Source organism: Colobus angolensis, unplaced genomic scaffold, assembly GCF_000951035.1.
Source record: "Colobus angolensis palliatus isolate OR3802 unplaced genomic scaffold, Cang.pa_1.0 Scaffold57, whole genome shotgun sequence".
Lineage (NCBI taxonomy): Eukaryota > Metazoa > Chordata > Mammalia > Primates > Cercopithecidae > Colobus > Colobus angolensis.
In genome coordinates this window covers 10,151,836-10,176,221 of record NW_012119265.1, presented here as the reverse complement: position 1 = coordinate 10,176,221, position 24,386 = coordinate 10,151,836, and the positions used below count along the sequence as shown (strand labels likewise).

At 37.4% G+C, this 24,386-nt stretch overlaps 1 protein-coding gene across 4 annotated transcripts in view; it reads right to left on the bottom strand.

The window, feature by feature from the left end:
- The window catches only part of HIF1A (hypoxia inducible factor 1, alpha subunit (basic helix-loop-helix transcription factor)), a 52,776-nt gene extending 28,390 nt beyond the window's left edge, over positions 1-24,386 (bottom strand). For 2 of the 4 annotated variants that reach the window (XM_011961953.1, XM_011961954.1), the window contains exons 1-2: positions 24,014-24,385; positions 821-1,011 (exon numbers count right to left, since the gene is read on the bottom strand). In XM_011961953.1, coding sequence (XP_011817343.1) covers positions 821-1,011; positions 24,014-24,048 — 226 coding nt within the window. In that variant the 5' untranslated portion in view covers positions 24,049-24,385. Of the gene's footprint in view, positions 1-820; positions 1,015-10,407; positions 10,431-24,013 lie in introns of those variants that run through there. The other 2 variants (XM_011961952.1, XM_011961955.1) reach the window with 2 other exon arrangements.

Below are 24,386 nucleotides of genomic sequence, written 5' to 3'. Positions count from 1 at the left end.
TTTTGTATTGTTTAGTAGAGACGGGGTTTCACCGGGTTAGCCAGGATGGTCTCGATCCCCTGACCTCGTGATCCGCCCGTCTCGGCCTCCCAAAGTGCTGGGATAACAGGCTTGAGCCACCACGCCCGGCCTACTATTATTTTTGAGACGGAGTCTCACTCTATCACCCAGGCTGGAGTGCAGTGGCGCGATCTGGGCTCACTGCAAGCTCCGCCCTCTGAGTTCACGCGATTCTCCTGCCTCAGCCTCCTGAGTAACTGGGATTACAGGCGCCTGCCAGTGCGCCCATCTCATTTTTTGTATTTTTGGTAGAGACGGGGTTTCACCATCTTGGCCAGGCTGGTCTTTAACTCCTGATCGCATGATCCACCTACCCCAGCCTCCCAAAGTGCTGGGATTACAGGCGTGAGCCACCGTGCCCAGCCTGAGTCATATTTTTCAAAGAAGGAAAGAAAGGTAGATGGAACAGGAGAAAAAGGGAAAAATCAAACAAAAAGCCAGTATCTTATTCCTGACTAAAGCTTTAAAATCAGGTAATAAAAAGGATGTTATATTAGAAAAGAATTGGGAGTATGTTTAAGAAAATAAAGCAAAACAAATTACAATGCAAAAAAAAGATTATTTCAAAGAATAACTGGTAAGAAAAAAATGAAGCTTGATAAAAATAGTAAGAATTACAGAAAAATTTTTAAACATGTACATATCACAATATAAGGAGATATGCAAAATCAAAACATTGCGACCACCTTCTAAAAATAATTTCTATTTACTTCTAACTTCTAATTTTCAGGCCTATTTCTACCCTTGTAAAATAACTCACCAGCATCCAGAAGTTTCCTCACACGCAAATAGCTGATGGTAAGCCTCATAACAGAGGCCTTATCAAGATGCGAGCTCACATTATGTGGAAGTGGCAACTGATGAGCAAGCTCATAAAAAACTTCAGATTCTTTACTTCGCCGAGATCTGGCTGCATCTCGAGACTTTTCTTTTCGACGTTCAGAACTTATCCTACTTAACAACAACAACAAAAAAAACAAGAGATGGAAAGTGTATACAAGTTAGTTTGCCTTAACTTGAATAAAACTCTACATTTCTGCTTATCACAGAAGGATTAGAAGATGTCATGTAATTAAGTTACATGGAGATTTGTCTACAAGATTAATGTACTTTTATAAAGGACAACTATACAAATTTTGGATTACTGTACACATAAGGAACTCTCACAAAAAGTCAAAAACCAAGCGTTAAACCTGTTGGAAGCAGGTGTTTCCTCCCCAGCATGTGTAACTGGAGAGAATGTTTCTATTTTAGGCAAAAACTTAAAGTAGCCTGTACATCTAAGGCTGTAATTCATAGAATTCAAAAGTAGTCTCAACACAGAGAAACCATGACTAAGGCTAGAGAAACTGCCTAAAGTTGTACATAATAACTTGAAAACAGGAGTTGTTAGCAGGTAGAATGGTAATAGCTACAAACGGATTTCTACTCAAGTTTCTTTAGACTCCAGTACTTTCTCACCCTTTACCTTACCACATGAACAACACTAACAATAAGCTATAGGAACTGATATTAGCAGCTGTAAGCCAGTGCAGGTTGCCTCCTCCCTTAGCAGCCCCTTATCTATTACTGGCACAACAGGTGCCAAATAAATGCAGGAATATGGAAGAAAAAAAAGCTGTGGCACACACAATACCTAGAATTTAAAGGAATAGGTTAGCAAAGATAAAGGTGTCAATACAATGACCTATCTTCAGGGAACTCTTTCAAGAAGGATGTCAGAGTCAGAAAGATTTTCATTGTCACACCAAGCAAATCTGTCTTCCTTTGCTTAACTGCCTAGTGACATCTAATAGCTTCTTGAATAGCGACAGTTTATGTATGAAAGGTTACCATGTGCCCATATTACCCTGTACTAGGTGCCTAGTTCTCTCACAATAACCTGTAAATAGGTTAAATATTGTCCCTATTTTACAAATGAAGAAACTGGCGTTCAACAGGTTAAAAGTAGCCATTATGTAGCACATAGGATTTGAATCCAGGTTTTTTTTACTCAAGTCTTTGCTCTTCCACTGTATTTCTCTTCTTAATGGGGAATGCTGCTTCTACTTTAAACATTCACATGATCTCCTATGCCCCTGAACTCACTCCTGTTAAATAGGTTCTTCACCAAATGTTAAAAACCGCTATTATGATTTCGTGAGCATTGGGCAGTATGCTAAATAAGGACTTTTAGCCAGCATTATTTTACTTAATCCTTCTTACATCCTGTGAATGAAGTACCTAATTGTATCCACCTCAAATCTCACCTCCTTCTCCAAATGATCTGCAAAGCTGAAAGGTACAACCATAGAAGCAACATTCTGGAGTAACAGGCACAGTTCTCAGCATATGCTCTTGTTACAATATAACATGTTGTATTGTGACAATAGCGATACTAGTTTTAGCACTTAAGTTTGTGTGCTTACAGGACTTTTATACTTTAATGAGGAATGTAAGCATGTTACTGAACTTTGATACAAAAAATTTCAACTCAGGCATGTAGATCAATTTAACTTGAGTACCTTGAAATTTAAGGTGAGCTATTAAAAACTATTATCTTTATCTGGTTAGATAGATGGTGGAGTAAAAAAAGCAAGAAACTATTATTACTTAACACTGGTTATATGAATCTATATGAACTATAACTAGTTATATGAACTAGGATTTTCTCAATGCTGTACAATAAAAAAAAATTAGTCACTGAGGTTACATGAAAATGCAAATGCCAGCAGTCTATAATTTTATTTTTCATTTCGCTGCACTGTTCTCTGTAAATGTGTTCAATTTGAACTTAAAAATAAAATGTTATGACTTGATCTGTATAAGCAGAATAGTAAAATTAAAAAAAAAAAGGCATGACGATAATAACTCCAGCATACACTGGAGTTCCATACACCATTCCCAGGATTGGGGCGTATCTAGCAGGTCCCAATTGGCCCTAACAGAAACTCCCTCACTTCCTCCTCGACCCCCTTAAGTTGTAGGTGAGAGGCAGTGATAGCTGTGGGAAATAGCTTTCTATTTGGTTCAAATAAAGCCTCCAAAATAGAGTGACGATCAATTATCTCATGTTAAACCTGAATATTAGTTCAAATGCCAAAATCAGTCCAGGTGTTCTCTGTTACCTAGGCTGGTCTTGAACTCCTAAGCTCAAGCAATTCTCCTGCCTCAGCCTCACAAAGGGCTCAAATTACAGGCTTGAGCCATTGTGCCTACCCAAAGTATTCAGAATTTTATAAGCAACTTACTATATTTTTTCTGAACCACTCAACTGATGTAAACTACCAATAAATGACTACCCAAATGAAACACTTGGTGAAAAATTGAAAACCTTATAATACATGCTATATATGCTTTTTTTTTTTTTTTAATGGAGTTCTGATCTTGTCACCCAGGCTGGAGTGCGATGGCAAGATCTTGGTTCACCGCACCACTTCCCAGCTTCAAGCAATTCTCCTGCCTCAGCCTCCCGAGTAGCTGGGATAGCTGGGATTACAGGCATGGAGCACCAAGCCAGGTTAATTTTTGTATTTTTAGTACAGACGGGGTTTCACCATGTTGGCCAGGCTTGTCTCGAACTCCAGACCTCAAGTAATCCACCCGCCTTGGCCTCTGAAAGTGCTGGGATTACAGGCGCGAATATATGCTTTCAAAGGGTATCCAAGCAAGCTAACTATGGTGATGGACTGTCTCCAGTTCCTCTGAAATACATGGGTTGTCCAGAACTTTGAAGATAGCAATGACTATCCAAGGAGTGGCAATAAGCATCTAAGACAAATCCATTAGAAATGTGAGGTTAGATAAAGCATCTAAAGGACAGTATATTTAAAAGCTAGTGTAGACTGAAAATAAGAATTTGAGCATGAGCCTGAATTTTGGAAGAAAACCAGCCTTCAAGAGAACAACTAATATAGAGTTGACAAACCTATATTAGATGAAGAAGGTGATAACAATCATTATGTCCTTTATCACACAATGAGTCTAGACATAAACCAATCAGGGGATCTATAATAAAGATTTAATGGAGAAATTTTTATGATAGTCTTCATATGTGACTACTAGAGGTCTTGTAACATTTCTAAGTAAGCTTAAAGCTTAAAGCTAAAGCTTCGGAAGTTCTTATGAGTTTCAGCATCTAAACTGCCCAGCTTCTTGTCTAGTCACAGGAAGGCTAATTTTATCAGTTTTATACCACAGAATTACAGTACTGACCAATAATTACTTCTGTTAGATCAGAGGGTCTAGGTCCCACAGAGATGAATCCTGTACTATTTGTTTTATTGCTTACATTGCACAACAGAAGATGTGTAGATCAGAAAGAAAGAAGTACATTTTCCACATGCAAATAAGGTCACTATATTTCTCTAAATTTTATAAATTGCATCTATTTTGTTTTTAAGTACAGGTCAAGTGAAGTTCTGCTGCTGCTATGTTCTGCTACTGCATAAGGTACTATGTTTCTGTTAAGAGTACAGTCAAAATAGTTTGTTTCCCCATTTCTATGACTGTTCTAGAACTAAAGTTGGGAGTATACTACTGGCAAAATAGCTCAATCTTTGTGGTACTATAGTTTTTACATGTTTACTATTTTATTTAATATACAGTATTAGACACAAAAGTAACAATTATATCTTGAAATTATTTTGTATAGGAAATATATTTAGAAAAATAATTGAGCCCCTTGTCTTATGAAGCTTCTTGTGTACAAAGTTCATGAATAAGCAATAGTTGTTTATAGAGAATGTCTATTATTCTTCAGATTAAGAACATAAAATATTTGGTGCTTTGTAGTAGGTCAGTAAAAATTAAAAAAAATAAAAGGACACAAAATAATAGTAGGCATTTAAAGTCATCTTTCCATATTGCACAAAAAGCCTGTTAGCATTCCTAACTGAAAAAATATGTGACTTCGAGAACTGAAGTCAAACCATAACTATTTAAAATGTTATCAGATTATCAGATTTATTTCTAATAAAGTTAATGTACCTCAATTCTATTATCTGGTGAAATAACTCTTTCTGGCCTTGAAGGTACAAGTTGGTTTTTGTTGTTTTTGCACTTGTGTCAGAATTTCTACAGGACTGACATTCTGAAGTGAAATTTCATGATATAAAAAATGTGCTACTGAAATTTTTAAAAGTACATAATAGCTTTCCAAATGGTTCTGTGCCCTTTTGTCTCTGCCAGTTCATGAATATGTATATCAATTCCCCCATGGACTCTGCAATATTATATATTATGCATCTTTTTAATCTTATTAATTTCTGCTGAGTTGATAGGTGAGAATTACATCTCATCGTTTTAACTGCCCTGCACTTTTTAAAGTCTCAGGCCCAAGAAAAATACAAAGAAAAGTTCATGTTCACTCTTCAGTTGGCATTTTTGCCTGCAGTTTTATTTTCATTTTATTTTAGAGACAGAGTCTTGCTCTGTCACCCAGGCTGGAGTACAGTGGCATGACCATAAGCTCACTGCAGCCTCGAAATTGTGGGCTCAAGTGATCCTCCCTCTCTCTACCTCAGCCTCCCAAGTAGCTACAGGCACATGCTACCACGCCCAACTAATTCTGTTAAAGTTTTTGCAGAGACAGAATCTATGTTGCCTAGACTGGTCCTGAACTCTTGGGCTAAAGTGATCCTCCTGCTTTGGCCTCCTAAAGTGCTAGGATTATAGGTGTGAGCCATCCAACCTTGCCTTTGCCAGTATTTTAAAATCTAAACACCTATGCATGGTGCTTACTATGTACACAGTGGTATTCTAAACATTTCTCACCTATTATTTAATATTTATTATTATCACCATGTTACAGATAAGGACCCTGGCTAAATAGCTTACCCAACATTACTCCATTAATAAATGGCAGAACCTATATTCCACTCAGGCAGTCTGGTGTCCATGCGATTAAGACTATGCTGTCTCTCAAAAACTCATCCTAATTACCAAGGCAAGTATTTGTAAGTCTAGGCTATTATTATAAAGTTCGAAACTTGCCTACTTCACATACCAAAGACATAAAGGAGGAATTACAGGGGTTGGCTTCAGAATTTAGGACTTGACCCAAGCTATTCAGAGGGACTCAGAACCAGGCTCTTTCTTGGAGTTTGCTTATAAATCCAGGATCCTAACCGAAAAGCACCTACAATGGTGATAGATGCTCTCTGCTCTACTTTCCATCAGCTCTTCAAAGCAAGGCAATCCCTTCCAGTAACGCCAATCATTACGGGCAAAGAATCAAAAGATGGTAATTCAGTCTACCCCATATACTCCCAGTAGACTTTATTTGTACAGAGCAGCTATTTCAATATCTAAGTTCAACATTGTTGGTGTTTTACTTGCTCAACATTTGTCTGGCAGTCACAGAAACTTTCTTTTTTGTTTGTTTCTTGTTTTTTTTTCCCCCGAGATGGCATTTCACCCTTGTTGCCCAGACTGGAGTGCAATGGTGTGATCTCAGCTCACTGCAACCTCTGCCTCCTGGGTTCACGCAATTCTCCTGTCTCAGCCTCCCAAGTAGCTGGGATTACAGGCGCGTGCCACCACGCCCAGCTAATTTTTGTATTTTCAGTAGAGATGTAGTTTCTCCGTGTTGGCCAGGCTGGTCTGGAACTCCTGACCTCAGGTGATCTGCCCGCCTCGGCCTCCCAAAGTGTTTGGATTACAGGCATGAGCCACTGCGCCCGGCCCTTCCTTGTTGTTTGTACTCATTTTTAAAGTTCTTCTAACTTGTATTAGGCCAAATTAATGAAGAAAGGCTGAAGTTTTTTAAATATTAAAAACATTTTAGATCTATACCTAAAGCTAATACACATACTGTAATGATGCAGTCTCCTCACATGAGGTGATTTTCTGAGACTAACTGGTTTTTAAGTGGGAAGGGTTTTGTCTTCCAGAATTTTGTATGATGGTGGCATAAACACTGGAAGGTTAACTCTCAAGGTCTAATCCTCAAGGTTTTGAATTCTATCATTTTCCACAGGAAAACAAAAGGAAAATCCACCAAAGTTCTTGGTTTGTATTTTGCAGCACATTTGAAGGAATTTTAGGAACTGAAATACCACCAAACAAATAAACAAAAAGTATAACACAATCAGTACTTAGTAAAACAACATCTCACATTTCCATAAGAGAATTCAGTTACTGTTCTTTTTCCTTAAATGGCTTTGAGCATTGTGTTGCTGTTTGCATAAGACTGTTTACTAACCTGATTGTTTTCACAGACTTGGGACGCTTAGATCTTTGAACGTTCCAGCAAACATTCAATTTGGTGTCAGTTTGACATTAAGATATACTCCTTACACAGCTCTACTCTATTATTTCACAGTGTGCTCAGTTAATCTACTTTGATTCTATTTTTATAAATCTAAATAATCTCCCTATTGTTTTGGAAAAAACTCTCCAACAGCTTTTCCCCCCCTCTGCTCCCACACCACAGCAATCAACAACACAGAAGACAACTTCTGTAACCAAATCGGGAGGGGAGGGGTTCTCTCCACCACCAGGTGAGCAATCAGTTCTGCAGCGGACACCAACTGGGTGTCCTTCAATTCAATTCTAACACTATCTACCTGGAGATAGCGTCAGGTTGAGGGCTCAGGCCTCAAGACTGCAAGTCTGGGCCTCAGGAACTTCTGACCGACAGACTTGAAAAGTTGGGATTCTCACAAACCCGTCTTTGCTGGAGCAGCTCACAGAACTCAGGGAAAACATGCTCACCAGTTTATTATAGAGGATATTACTAAGGATACAGATGAAGACATGTGTAGGGCGAGGTATGGGAGAAAGGATGTGTCTATCAAGTACCATGCACTATGCTAGGTACTAGAAATATAGTGAGAAGTAGAACAGCCTTTGAGCTTAAATGGCCTCCCACTCCTTAGTCTACTGAAATAGTCACCTAATGCTTTATTCCCAGATGCTTGTCTAGCTGCATCGTGAAGGGCATTTAACATTTCAAATTCCTAGACCTCACTAGGAATTTGAATCTGTAAATTTTGATTCAGTAGATCTAAGTCAGGATCCCAAAATCTGAATTTTTAAAAACTCCCAAGATGCATATGATACATAAGTTTGGGAACCACTAGCTGATCATTATTGCTAACCACTGTTACTCTGCTTTAATTTCTTTCTGAAACCATCACCATAAAGATCCTTCCGAAGTAAAGAAATTTGGTATTATGGCCTGATTAAAATCCCATTAAATGTACACAGGACATGGTCTAATTATTTTAAAAGAAAGCCCTCCCTTACTTAGTTCCCTGTCCACCTCTTTATCCTCATCATTTTCCACATTCTTCAGTCACACTGCAGTTACTCAAAAGCACCACAGTATTTCCTTTCTGGCTTGCTTACTCTACTCCTGCTTGGGGTACCCTTCCCAATATCTGGCTTGGTAAATTTATGAGAGAAACTTTTAAAGATTTAATGCAAACATCATTTTGTTTCTGTTTTTTTTTTTTTTCCCCTGTCTTCCAGAACTGGTCCTCTCTGGTAGAACTGATCACTCTAGTTATTTGGCTATATTAATCTTCCTTTACAACCCTTAGAGATTCTTGGGGGCAGGAAACTGTCACACATTCATCTTTGTCTTCTCAGTAGTGATGTGCCTAAGTTTGACTTTGACATATTTGGCCCAAATCTGCTATGACTTTGATTTCTGGCACAGGACAAGTTGACTGCCCTTTCAACATTTTCTTTTTGGGAATCTCTGATTTGTGCTTTATTAGTGCTCCTAATCATAATTAACCAGCATATCAATGTTAGTACTATTAAATAAACACACTATTTGAATTAACTACAATTATCTGGATATGCATTTTCAAGTATAAGCAAGCATACTAGATACAGTGAAAATCTTACATTCTTTTGTCTGTTTCTTTGCACCCCTGTAGTCTTTTCCTGTGACAGCAACTAGAATAATCCTTTTAACAAGAAATCAAGTCATATCACTCCTCTCTGCTTAAAATGGTTTTTGCCTCATTTAGAGTAAAAGCCAAAGCCCTTCCAGTAGTCCATATGGGCCTCCACAATGGCCTCATTACCTCTTTGATCTCATCTTCTACCACTTTGCCCCCTTTGCTCATTCTATTCTAACCATACTAGCCTCCTTACCGTTCCTTAAAACACTTCAAACACACTGCCTCCTAGGGCCTTTGCACTAGTTGTTCCCCTTGCTACCTAAATACCTAAGAGGCTTGCTTTTCCACCTTTTTCAAGTCTTTGTCCCAGTCTCACCATTATTGAGATTCCCTGATCACTGCCTCCATCTTGATCCTCTTGCCCTGCTCTATTTTTGTGAAAGCCTAAGTACGTATCTTACTTGTTTACTTATTTTCTACCCCACCAATCCACACCTACACTGGAAAGTAAGTTCCACAAAGGTGGAGACTTTTGTCTATTTTGTTCAATGAACATCCCAAGCGCCTAGAACAGTTTCTGACACATAAGAAGTATTCAATTATGTGCTGGCTGAATGTATGAATTAATAAGTTGAGATTCGATCACTAGTTGAAATATAAATATATATTTTTGCAAGAATAAATGCTACAATAACTGATTATGACAGCTAATTTTGTGTACAAAAACAACCATTTATTCATCTAGCCAAGTTCCTGGCACAGAAAAGCAGCTTAGTAAATGTTAACAAATGAATCGTGGAATAAATGTAAACATAGGGAAACACAGGCATTAGCCACAAGGTAAACATCACAGCCAGCAGTGTCATCTTCCTGAAGTAGAAAAAAACAGCTACTAATTAAAACAATCACCCAACAGTATAACAATGAAAAGTATCACCATAAACCAAGGCAAGTAAGTGATCTTGCTAGGAAACAGATTTAGAGGTGTAAAGAGAGAGCTAAGAAACTTGAATGCCAATTTGCTGAAAAGAGGTTCAGTGTTTAAGATTAGTTCCCTTATTGCTTTCATCTACACTCATGTCTTTTACTGTTTTGTCCTAAGCTAATGTGGTCAGGAAAATGTATGAGTTATATAGTTAATGTTCTTAACCAATTAAATTATTAGCCAGGTGTAATGGTGCACTCCTGTAGTCCCAGCTACTCAGGAGGCTGAGGCAGGAGGATTATTTGTGCCCAGGAGTTCAAGGCTGCAGTGAGCTGTGATTGTGCCACTGCACTCCAGACAGAGCAAGACACCGTTCCAAAAAAAAAAGAAAGGAACACTTAAACATCTTTATCATCTTTACGTCTTCCAAACTCATGCAGAAATAGAAGTTTACTAACTTTGGTTTCCAGTCTTTTCCAAGAAAGTGCTGTCATGAAGTTTTCATTAAGTTGATACCTAATCCTATTGCCTTTTTTTTTGAGACAGAGTCTCGCACTGTCGCCCAAAACTGAAGTGCAGTGGCACGATCTCCACTCACTGCAACCTCCGCTTCCCGGGTTCAAGCGATTCTCCTGCCTCAGCCTCCTGAGTAGCTGGGATTACAGGTGCCTGCCACTATGCCCAGATAATTTTTTGTATTTTTAGTAGAGATGGGGTTTCACTATGTTGGCCAGGCTGGTCTCCAACTCCTGACTTCGTGATCCACCTGCCTCAGCCTCCCAAAGTGCTGGGATTACAGGCGTGAGCCACCATGCTTGGCCAGCTTTGTTTTTTTAAGGAGGGATACTTTTAGACAAGTATTTTATATGTATTATTGGAAGTATTATTAGGATCTGTTGTTATATTTTCTACCTAGTAATTGTTGCAAAACCAGAATACTTAAAACATCACATGTAATTTTTTAAAACCCTATCTCTACTTAATGGAAAAATTAGCAAAAAGTTGACATTTCAAATTAAATATAAATTACATTTTCAAGACAGCTAGCAATCTATTATTTTGTCTGGGAAAATGTCTTCTGAATTCTAATCAATAAACTTTAAAAATAAACCTTTAGGATACCCACATGTTAGAGAATGTTACTGATGTATTCAACAAATATTTCTTGATCACCTTCTATGAGTCTAACACTGTTCCTAGAACAGGACATGGTGCAATAAACAAAAGAGACCAAGCCCCTACCTTCACGGAGGTTATCTTACGGAACAAATGTATTTTTACATTGCTTGTTGTTATCCAGCAATATTTTACCAGGGTCAATCCCTAACTGACAAAACACGTCACAGAAATTGTCTTTCCATTAAACCAGTTACCATAAAATTTCAGGATAAAAGCAAAGTCTATAAAAATTAATCTTTGCTTATACTAGATGCTACAATATAGTATTATATGAAAAGAGCAAGCTATACAAAAAAATTGAGTATGATTCCACTCCTATGTGTAATGTATGTGTATAAATATAACCATATGTAGCTATACATATATTTAACTCATAGATGCACAGATAAAACCAGAATACAGTGATATACAGTGTTAGCAAAGTTTACAAATATTAACAATACTAGTTTCAAGACGTCAGGATCACAAATTTTTTGTAATTTATTTTAACAAAATTTCACCATGAACTGACACTATCACTGTACCTGCATTTGTCAAAAAACTCTGAAAGAAGTAGTAATCTAACTTGAACTATCATATTTCTTTCCTACTATATATCCTAAAGAAAAGTATAGACTGAACAGACAATATAATTCAGTATCTTCAGTTTCTCATGTTAACCTAATTTTCAAATTTTGAAAATTCTGTATAATTAATTTGAAATTCAAAAAAACAGATGAAATGGTTTATAAAGAAAAATGTTCAGAATGTATATACTTATTTTATTTTTGAAAGCAACTAAATTTCTTGTCTTAGATCATCATTATCTGAATGGCACGGCAACATCTCTCTTAAATATCTATAATTAAAGAAAAGATGGATTTATTCACCTTCCAATAACCTCACCAAAATGCTTATTTTAAATGTGATTTTCTAATGCAGTAAAATAAACAGGGGGAAAGGAATCACTGTTTTAAATTGGAGGGCTCATTCTGAAAATGAAATCTATATCACATCTGAAATAGCCATAATGTGTAAATTTTTCATTTACATGTTAATTACATTTATTAAGTAGCTAATACTTTTCCATGTGTTTACATTAACGTGTATTGAAATGTTATTTGTAAGAAGATTGTACTTTTTGTTTTTAGATTATTCCTGACTGGTGATATAAATAAAATCTTTCCTGGTCCAGAATTGGTGTTGAGCCTCTCAACAAATCTTTGAGCCCTGATTATATATATTATATTGTGCCGGGTGCAGTGGCTCATGCCTGTAATCCCAGCACTTTGGGAGGCTGAGGCGGGCAGATCACCTGAGGTCAGGAGTTCGAGAACAGCCTGACCAACATGGAGAAACCCCATATCTTCTGAAAATACAAAATTAGCCTTGCATGGTGCCACATGGCTGTAACCCCAACTACTTGGGAGGCTGGGGCAGGAGAATCAATTGAACCCAGGAGACGAAGGTTGTGGTGAGCTGAGATTGCACCATTGCACACCAGTCTGGGCAACAAGAGCGAAACTCCGTCTCAAAAAAAAAAAAAAAAAAAAAGTACTGTGCTAGATAAATAAAACAACAACAAAAATGTGTATGTAAAGTTTTTACTCTAAGATGAAGGTTCTCAAATGTCAGTTTGCTTCACAGTCCCCTGGAGGAATTCTCAAAACACAGAATGCTGAGCTTACTTCCAGAGTTTCTGATTTACAAAATCTGAATGGAGCCTGAGAATGTGCATTTCTAACGAGTTAGTAGGTGTTACCAATGATGATGATCTGGGGGCCACTCTGAGCCCTCTGCTCTAAGAAAATACTTACGTGTTCTTCAAAAATGCCCAAAGAAGTAAAAGAGCAACACTCAAAACTAGTTTGTTACATACTTTCCTCTTTAAAAAACCTACCCAAATGCTTTACAAATACAGGAAATATATCCACCTCCTAAGACATTAATACTACCACATACTTAGAACTTAGTAATTATAAAATACATTAACTACACTGACTAGACTACTGAATGGTTGACCTGTGGTATATATCCACAATCATCAATAGAACTTCTTCCCCCAAATATAGAAGGCCAAATCCCAACCCTGGAAATTCAAATTATAGGCTTGGCACATGTGTTTAAAGAATAATATCAACATAATCCTGATGAGCACTCTTAGCTGTTTAAAGTCTATGTTTCATCTGTGAGTGCTTGTAAAATTTACAGATCCCTGAGTTCCATCCCAAAATTACCAAATCAGAATCTCTGGGGAATGGGTCCCTGGGAATCCATAGAGCAACTAAACACTCAGGTGATTAAACCACAGAAGTTTGAGAAACATTAGCACGTCTTAAAGCAAAAGCTTAACAGGTAGGCCAGCAAATTTTGAAAAACGAGAATAATTTATTTTTATCTATAACTAAATACACATCCTATAATATACCATGTTTGTCAGGCGAAACACTGAATATAGTGGGTTTGACAATACTATGTAATGTGAGGTACAATTGCTAAGAGTAAGAAGCTAGCAGTAAAACTCCATAAGCTAGCAAGAACAAGTGTGTGTTTAGTAAAACTTTGCCTTAAACATCTAAGTGCATGAGTAGAGTTCAAAGATGACCTAATGAAGAATGTGGCAACTCAATTTTTTTCAGTTATCTGAAACAATTTTTTAAAAGTCACCTTTTAATACCTTCATGAATGCCACAAACATTCAAGAGTTAAGAATCACTGTTCATGGTTGAGAGCTGTGTATCACCGACTTTTCCCAAATTACCTACTCTATCACTCTTCTGTCTTTGCATTGCTTCCTTCTCAGCTTGTAAATCCTTTTCTTTGTTTCCCTTATTTATATGCTCTTAGATGGTAACAGATCTAAGACTAGAACCTAAGAAGGTCGGTGACCCTAAACTTTGTGTGTATGTAGAAGAATGTGTCCTTGAAATAATTATTTGCTTAAACATAATAGAAGATGCATAAGTAATAATAAAGCATTTACACAATAGGAAAAAACACATGTGTCGAAATAAGGGTATGTAATAGAAAGCATACCCTAAAGACTTCTTCTATTAAATATTCAGCTCTAAACCTTGACCATGATGAAGATTCTGGAAATGACAAAGGAGCAGCTCTCCTAAAGCAAGAGTCTCTGTTTTCCAACTATACTAATCCAGCCTACCCAATATTACCAAATAAATTTTCCCAAGTGACCTTGTGATCCTGTTTCTTTGTCTTTAAAAACAGTTAGGTAACACTGTTAGTATGTGGCAGATCTCAGATTCCACCTGAGAATCTCCACCCTTTCCCCATTTTAATATGAAGCCCCATTTTTAATATGGCCCATGCCTTTCCACAAATCAGATGCTCAATATATAATTTTTGAATTAAAAGATTGAAGAAATTTGGAACTTTTTAAGAATAGAAGGAGAAACATGATAGCTACCCTCAGATATTTGAAAAGGATATCACACAAAAGGCAGATCTGGTAACTTATGCAACTCCAGAGAGTAATAAATAGGAATTACAACATGGCAGTGCTTTGTTTAATAGAGTTAAAGCAGTGTCAAAGTTACATTCTATGAGAATTTTTTAAACTGTGTTTTCATTTTGATGGCATTGCAAAAAAAGGCATATTCTAGATCATCTAAATGATCTCTCTATAGTTCTGTATACTTGCTTCAAGCCTTCTGTGTTTGAGGCTGCATTTGTTTACGATCAAACTGTTACCAAATGACCACTAAAAAGAACAAGGTTACATTTTTTAATGCAGTATATATACTGAGACTGAGGTCACTGGGTACATCTCAAAAAATTCAGAGGATTATTTTGCTCCAAAAGCGATCTGAACATTAACCCTGTGTTAAGAAACACAGGAATAAAAAAGAAAATGAGTAGACTGTCTTGTGAGAATGTTGTGTGTGTGTATGTCTACGAAAATTCTAAAAGCAGACTGGTCAATGCTCCTGTGGTGGTTGACATTAAATAACAAAACTCAAACCCAAGGAAGTCTGTACTTTGCAAGAACCTCAAACTTTAAAGTGCAGTGAACTAAAAATTTAAAAATGGAACATGCTATGAATGAATGAATTAACATCAAAAATGGAATGTTCAACTGTGGCCTAAGCCATCAACGATTCAATGCTGTACTCAATAAATTAGCTGCACAAATACCTGTTGAATAAATGAAAGCACAATAATCTGTTATAGGACATAGTATAATAGTTACGTGCCTGAGTCGTGGTTAAAGGTTGAAGAAATTTTTTGAACCATTGAAATAAGTCAGCTTAAATTATTCAAGAAAATATCCCTTCCTCCATATACAGCGAAGGCTTTGACTACTGGTTTGACACTATAACCATTTAAATATTTTAACTATGTTAGCTACAAAGGCAGGCAATATCCAACTTCCCTCTGCTAACAAGTTAAAAGACATTTAATGAGATTCTGGACACAAAGAACATGGAAATGTAAGCTTTCTTAATTTCCCCTCCTTTAACATCCCAAATAAATAGCTTTGAGAACATCTTTCTTCCTTTAGTATTACCACTATGGAAAATTATTTTAGAATAACATGTCTATACATAAACCAGTATTTAGCAGGCAAAGGCCAGATTTTCATGGAAAAAAAAAACAAAGTAAAGGAAAAGCATCAGTAACTATTCTGCCACTATTATTTACTCACTGGTGATGAAGAGCCTTCATCAGATTATCCCAAAGAAGGCTTGAGCGATTCTAAACAATGCTGAAAACAACAAATATTATAATATGAATATAGGGTTAGTTTCTACTTAATTAAGCCCTTACTTTTTGCCAAGAGCTGTTCTGAGTGTTTCATATGAGTTGATATATCATTTCATTCTCATAACAATCCTATAAGGCAATTATTCTTATCATCCCAATAAAGCAACTTGTGTAAGATCACACAGTAGAGCTAAAAGTTCTAGAAAAATGTGCGATCTTAACACTTATTTAGTAAAGGATCATCTTTTCCTTGAGATGAAAACCCCAACCCATAGAAGAAATACTCAACTTCCCAAAAGTCATGACAAGAACAGTTGCAGAATGACTACACTTGGTAGAAAACTATAGAATATGAACTCAAATGACTTGCAATAAAAACTCATTGCCCATTAATTACAATGGTAGCACTGATCAAGAGTTCCATGTATAAGCAGATAATATTCTATAAGACAATCAAATATGCTACACTAAGACATATTTGACTCATGTAATCAGGGAACTCCTTTCACATGGCCAAGTAGGGCAAACAGGTATTCTTCCAGGAAACTGATATACAGACACTAGAAGAGAGAGGGGTTTTTTTACATTTTTTTTTTCATTACAAACTGTAAGGCTGCAGGTATGGGGATGCTAGCCGTCCTCTTCCACACCATACAAACAGCCTGTCAGTGGCAGAATAAGGCCAGCATGGAAATATAGCAAAGGTAACAAGCCAAGTAATATCAAGACAAAAGTCAGGGATTATTACACTCGGAGATCATTTAAGATTCTAGATTTGTCTCTTAAACCAAAACTAGATTGTGTTAGCCAATGACTACATTTTCCCCTCTTAAACTAGATTGAGTTGTATTTTGTTACTTGCAATAAAAAGAATCCTAATATACTTATCAAACTGCCAGTGTTTCAAATTTAAAACTTTAATGATGATAAAGTTCAAGAAAATGACACACTAAAATACAACTAGGTCAAACTTTCTAGAAGATAAACAGGCAATTATATTGAAAGCTTTAAAATAGATACTTTTTGACCCTGCAATTCTACCTCTTCGAATTTATTATTAAAAAAGAACCATGGGGTCAGGCATGGTGGCTCACGCCTGTATAATCCCAGTGCTTTTCTCACTTTTTTGAGAATAGGTTTGATAAAAAGGCAATAATGGTAAAATATACTATATCCAAAATCTAGAGAGTATTAACAGCCATATACTATGTTAAGTACCCAACATTAATATTATCTAATTTAACTATCACCACAATCCTACAAAATTCTGAGACCCTCACTATTTAGACGGAAAAAAATGTAGATGTAAATGTTTAAAAAGCAGGTTAAAAACAGTACTCATTCCCTATCCTACAGTTATTAATACACATATGTAACACAGAATTGAGAAATAGTAGACAATGGTCTCTACATGGTGAAATAGCAGGTGATTTTTATTTCTTTGTGCACCTGTGTAGTTTAATTTTTTCCTCCAAAATTTTTAAATTTCATTAAACATTAAAATAATTTAGCCAAATCAAATGATTGTAAACACACTCAAGGAACTCCTATTTAAATGGTATTCTATTATAAAGCAAAGAGAATAATCAATGCTCTTCTATTATAAAGCAAAGAAAATAATCAAGCCCTAACCTTACTATAAAGTAATAGAATTTAAATATCTATATCAAAAAAAGTCAAAGGAGATTCTATAACTTTCTTCTTACCAATCAATGAATCTCAGAGAGACAGGGAACTAAAGAATTAAAACATTCTTTTTAATTTTTTTTTTTTGAGACAGCATCTCACTGTCGTCAGGCTGGAGTGCAGTGGCATGATCTTGGCTCACTGCAACCTCTGCCTCCCAGGTTCAAGTGATTCTCCTGCCTCAGCCTCCTGAGTAGCTGGGATTACAGACATGTACCACACCTGGCTTTTTCTTTTTCTTTTTTTTATTTTTAGTAGAGACGGAGTTTCTCCGCATTGGTTGGGCTTGTCTTGAACTCCCAACCTCAGGTGATTCACCTGCCCCGGCCTCCCAAAGTGCTGGGATTACAGGCAGGAGCCACCATGCCGGGCCAACAATATTTCTAAAGAAACCTTTTAAAAACCTGCATTCTCTTTGTTCATCCAATTATTCAATCATTGTCTCATTTGTTAATTCAAATACTTATTAAGAGCTCACTGTGTACACCACGTACCAGTATTCACACCAGATTTCTTTTTTTATTTGTTTGAAACAGAGTCTTGCACTGTCACCCAGGCTGGAGTGCAATGGGGCGATCTTGGCTCACTGCAACCTCTGCCTCCTGTTCAAGCAATTCTCCTGCCTCAGCCTCCTAAGTAGCTGGGATTACAGGTGCCCACCACCATGCCTGGCTAATTTTCGGTATTTTTAGTAGAGATGGGGTTTCCCTGTGTTGGCCAGGCTGGTCTCGCACTCCTGACCTCAGGTGATCCATCCGCCTCGGCATCCCCAAGTACTGGGATTGCAAGCGTGAGCCACCGTGCCCAGCCCACAAATTTCAAATTCAGTCTACTTGGGATTTTGTCCATTGAAACCTACCCGGTTTTATAATGGAAAGGGGGAGGGTAGAAATCATTTTAAAGAAATTTGCTTAGCATCTGAATTTACAAGACTCTTAACAACAGAAACATATCCCAACCCTCAAAGACTTCAACTTTCACCTTTAAACCTTATGTTTCTTTTTAACCATAGTATTTTTCAGCTGGAAAAACAAACCCTCCCAAACTACTTGGAAAAAAAAAAGGGGGGGAGAAATACAGGGGACCTGTCCTTAATGAGTGAAAACTGCAATATTAAATACTAAACACTTTTAAATTAATTTCCCTAAATACATTGTGACTTTTCAAACAAGTGAAGAACTACATACAGTAAGCTATGTTCCATCACTACATTTTCACATTTATAAGACAATAAACTTTCAAAATCATATGTTGAAATAATCTTTATGGTTAAAACTGTAACCGGTTAAGGTGAAATTTTAAAATAAACACTCATAAATAACAGTTGAGATCACCAGAACAGCTAAAAGCTAACATCTTGGGAACAGTTTAAATAAAAATAATTATTTCAATTATTCTTTTAAATCTTAGAGAACAAATTTCCTAATTAAATTGGGATTTATCAACAATAGAACAGGTGTACACTATTTTACCCAAAAAGTGTTTCTGTGAAAAAGTACTGGCAGAGCAAATCTAAGTCACTAGAAAAATTGAATTCTCATTTTAGAGGTACTTAATATTCTTTCTGCAAAAGCTTCCACTGGCAAACTGTAGTTAGCTTTCAGCTGGTTATCCACAAACAAGCCCTTAAAAACGATCACTTCAACATATTAGATGGCTACCACTTCAACATATTAGATGGATGAGAGAGAGAGAAAGAGAAAGAAGAGAAGGAAGGAAAGAAAGAAAACAAGTGTTTAGAAGGATGTGGAGAAATAGGAACCCTTGTGCACTATTGGTGGGAATGTAAACTGGTGCAACTGCTATAGAAAACAATATGGTGGTTCCTTGAAAATTAAAAAGGGTTACCATATGATCCAGCATCCCTCTTCTGGATATATATCCAAAAAAAGTGAAAGTTTAAGAGAGATTTGCAGACTCATGTTCATAGCAGCACAATAACCAAGATGTGGAAGCAACCCAAGTGTCCATTGCTAGATGAATGGAGAAACAAAATATGGTACATATAATGGAATATTGCTCAGACTCAAAAAGGAAGAAAATTCTGACACATGCTACAATATGGATGAACCTTGAGGACATTACACTAAGTGAAATAAGCCCATCACAAAAATATTAAAACCCTATGATTCTATTTATATGAGGCATCTAGAGTAGTTAAATTTGCAGAAACAAAAAGTAAAATGGTGGTTGCCAGAGGCTGAGGGGGAAACTGGGAGTTGTTTAACGGGTATATTTCAGCTTTGCAAGATGAAAAAGTTCTGGAAGTTAGTTGCACAATGTGAATGTACCTAACATTACTGAACAGTACACTTAGAAATAGTTAAGATGGTAAATTTTATGTTAATATTTTTAAACTACAATTTTAAAAAACAATCAAAAGCTATAAGAAAAAAGCCATGAGGTAATCACAATTTTTGCTTTTACGAAACAAACATTTTTAATTTTGTTTTAGAAATTGTGATTTTCTCTAAAGGGATGTCTGGCAAATAGATAAGGGTTTATAAATTTCTACTGCAGAAAACATGAACATTAATACTCAATGCATATACAAAACAGTTAATTCTTGATGTGTCAAGAGACCGAGATATAATTATTTTTAAAATTCCAAAGCCTATAATTAATTTAAACATTCTCACCATATTTTTACCAAAAATACTGAGCAACAAGAAGTTTGGCTTGTCTTAGTTTCAAATTCTCTTTCTAACCTTCCAGAGTTAAGCAGAAAACACATACACACACTGGGTAAGATCCACCCATTGGGTAACTAGCACAAAGTTTAAAAAATCAATTTCTTGATCGGAAACTCATCCAACACCACATTTAAATTTACATTATTTTCTCTTGGTTAAGAAACAGACTTGTGTTAATCTTAGATAAAGGGATACAGTATTTCAAGTATCTAAATTTAAAAAACTATATATTAAGAGAAGGCATCTATGAATACACGATTTAACCCAAATCTTTAACATCCATCCACATCAATTTTTAATTTCACCACCAAACATAATAAACTATTTTGAGTTCTTCAGAAAAAAAAAATCAGTCAAGAGACTAATTAATCCCCCTCAGCTTTCTATACACCACTCTTGACATACAAGAATAGAATGTAACCACAAAATCTAAATAAACCCTGAGCCCAGACACCATTAGAGCCACAGACAATGGCATTAAAAGGAAAGACAATGGAAGTTAACAGGTAGAAAGGCTGACATTCTCCAAACCGCACAAGATGCTCTAAAATAACTTGATAGTTCAGTAAATACACACGTGTGGAAGAGTGCACTAATATAGACTTCACACAAATTGAGCCACAAAACAGACCAGTAAGGCAAGCTTTAAGTCTTGCCTTTAGATGGAACTCAATGGTCTCAACTCTGGAGAAATTCATAAGCAAAGGACAGTTTTTCTACTATGTAGCTGCTTTACTGAGAATATTTTATCAACTCATTATCTTTCACAAAGGTTAATTTTTACAAAATTGTCTAAACTTTGGCATCAAGACAAAAAATGTTTTAAGTTACTGCCAGTACTAAGACTGCAGTGTCTTGCACATATCTTGCTTAAATCAACAGTAAGACTAGAATACTGTGTATGTTTGACTCTACATACACAGTATGTAAGTCCAGAGTAAACTCAAAGTATTCTATTTGGGGAGAAAACACAGGGGTGAGGAATTGTGAAGGAGGAGGCCTGGAGTAGAGAGTAGATCAGATGCTCAAGAAAAATAACTGATACTAGGTGTCAATATAACCCAAGGATGTACTCTTTTGCCCATTTTAACAGGAAAAAAAACCCTTTTCAAGCTCTGGATCCAATGTTAGTCTTTTCACTTACAGGAGACAGAAAAGATGCGTGAAGACACAGAAAAGAAACTAAAGGAAATAGCTGGAAGGACTAGCAAAAAAGAATTTTAAGAGTTGTGGAAGTTCAAACAAGAATTTTAACAGGTAACATCTATTTTCAAGTACACAGTGTCACCAAGACTCCTGCAATGGGCTAAGTGCTTTATAAGCATTATCTCATTTAACCTTTACAATAACTGCTCAGATGGCTGGTATTCTTATCATCACTTCAAAAGGAGGAAAGAGACTCAGAGGCATTCAGTAACTTGCTCAAGCTCACAAGTGAAGGGCTGGGACCCTTACCTCAGAGGTATCTGCCTCCACATCCTATGCTCTTAACCACAATATACTGCTTCCTCAAACAAAAGGACCATCAAAATAGAAATATAAGGAGAAAAGTTTGCTAATAAATGAGAGAGCTTCTTGACTTTTAATGGCCAAAGTTAATGAAGGAAATTAAGGAATATCTATTCTCAGAAATTTTACTTTAATGATTCAGTAATTATTTCTTTTGGAAAACTTTGAAGGAGTCTGGCCTGAAGCCTGAAACAGAATCATTACTCTCTTGACATTCTCTTAAAAATCTAAAAATCAAAATACATGTGCTATTAAGTAAGTTCAGTCCCTATAACTAGGAGGCAACATGAAATGTCCTATGTTAAATCTAAAATATCATAACTATACCCATTTTCTATTCTGATTTCTTCCAATTCTTCAGGTTGAGTTTCCTAGACCTTCTTTTAAAAAGACAAATTTGTTTCCCAAACTCTGACATTGGGAGTTCATTTAAAATGAAAAAAAAAATTGCATGAAGAAAATCCCCATCCCTCAAACTCTGTTATCTTTCAAAAAACTGTAAATTAGTTAGAAAAGGTCATCTATTATAAACAGCATCTAAAAATGCTGAGTAACCACCACTTATTAAGTGTTTAACTTAATTTTTCAGTTCTATCAAGAACTTCTATATTAAGAAATGAATCCATCCAACCCAAGGTTGCTAAGTTTTCAAATGAGAAAATTTTGAAAGTAACAGATAAGCTGAGGAAAATCTAAGAACTCATTTAGAATTGGGGCTGATGAACAGTAGCAATTTATTCATTCATTCATTTCAAAACTGCTTCTGATATTCTGAACTGATGAATGGCAAAGAAATGACTTCAATACTGTATATAAAAAGGAATTGATTGGTGCATAATTTAATACATTGTATTAAGTATGATTCAATATATATAAGGATAGAAAACTGGCACTACACAGAGGTAATCTGCCGCTTTATCATTTCATCAAAAGCACTGTAATCACCTCCGCAAAATAAACTGCAATTAATTCCTGGTAACTCTTGGAATGAATTTAAACCTGTTTGCTCACTTTTTGAATTTTGTAAGTGCCTTCTCTGGTGTACACAAACTAAGAATTTAATATTCTATTGAAGAAGGACCAGGAGAAGGGATCTACAAAAGAGCAAGAATATAAACAAGTTTATCTTCTGCTGATACTGATTAGGGAAATTAATCTCTCTGACAGAAGAGTGGAAGGATTTAAGAGCAAAGCCAGTCTACTAACCAAAACTCTTACTCTAAATCTTCAATTCCTTAAATGATTTCCTTAAAAGTTAAAATACCAAAGTGGACAAAATTGTGTGTGTGTTGGGGGATGGCGGAGTCCGCTCTTAATACCAGTGGTCCAACTCACAATTCTTAATCTCTAATGTACCCCTTAGGCTCAAACTTCAAGGTGATTTATAAAACTTGCATTAAGTTCTAACCGAGTGATTAACTTACTTTGGATATATGTTGAAGGTTTTCCTTTAATATACTTCAATTTCAGGAAAATGAGACAGAGTTCGAAAATTTTTGCAACATTTTAGTGCCGCATTTCATTCACTCATCATATACTTTTTTCAGTATCATTAAAACTATCTGCCTACATTTAACCAGCCCCTACATTTTCATTATTTGAAGAATGAGTGAGGCATGTATTCATTTATAATTTCTGCGTTCTCGTGACAGGTGATATGAACTCATGTATCCAATTCTAAAGTTCTCTTTAAAATGTTGCTATTTCTCTAAATTCCCATTACTCTGACTCTCAGTCTAGGCAACTTTTTTAAGGCGCTTAAAACGAAACAAAACCTGCACGTGCAAACTAAAAAGTTCGCATCTTAAGACCATCGCGGCAAATCCCTAGGATGCACAAAGGCAAAGACACCCGCGACGGCTGGACTACAGGACAAGATCGCATCCGACCACGCGAGTCCCTCAGTCGGGAATTCAGGGCCCCAAGCCCACTAGGAAGCCAGGACCAGCGTGCAGGGTCCGCCCCAGGGCCGAGTTTTCAATGGAACCAGAGAGGATGGGGGCGGGAAGGAGCGGAAGCTCCGGGTGCAAACCGCGGCTACGGAGCTGCAGCTCATTTCTCTTCCCGGGGTTTTCGGGCTGGGTAAAGTCCCCTCCGGATGCGGCCACAGAGCAGGCTGTGTTTCTGAGGCGGGTAGGTGGGCGGCGCGAGGCCCCCACGGCCGGCGGGGAGGGCAAGCAGGGCTCAGATCCCGGCCCCTGAAAGCACTTTCGAGGCGTCTCCCACCCCCCACGACAAGATGGCGACGTGGACAGCGGGGGAGCCCGGCCGGCGAGGTTGGGGGAAAGAGAGGGGAGGAGAGAAGCCGCAGAAACAAAAAGGCTGCCCCCTCCACCCCCAGGAACGCCGAGGCCGGCCCGGGAGCCCAGGGCGGGACGGCGGGCGGGGGCGCCGGCGGCCGGCCGAGGGAATGGGCTTACTTTTTCTTGTCGTTCGCGCCGCCGGCGCCCTCCATGGTGAATCGGTTCCCGCGATGCCTTCACGCCGGGCGGCCCCCAGGCTCGCTCCGGCCTAAGCGCTGGCTCCCTCCACACGCGGAGAGAGAAGGCAAGGCAAGTCCAGAGGTGGGGGTGCGAGGCGGGAAACACCTCGTGAGACCAGAAGCAGGAGAAGCGGGCAGTAATTGCCGGGATCCGGGCCCGTCTCCGAACCTCTCCTCAGGTGGCTTGTCAGGGCCCAGCCCGACGCACTGGCCGAAGCGACGGCGAGGGTGATCCTCTTGTCCCCTCAGACGAGGCAGCACTGTGCACTGAGGAGCTGAGGCAGCGTCAGGGGGCGGGCAAGGGCGGAGGC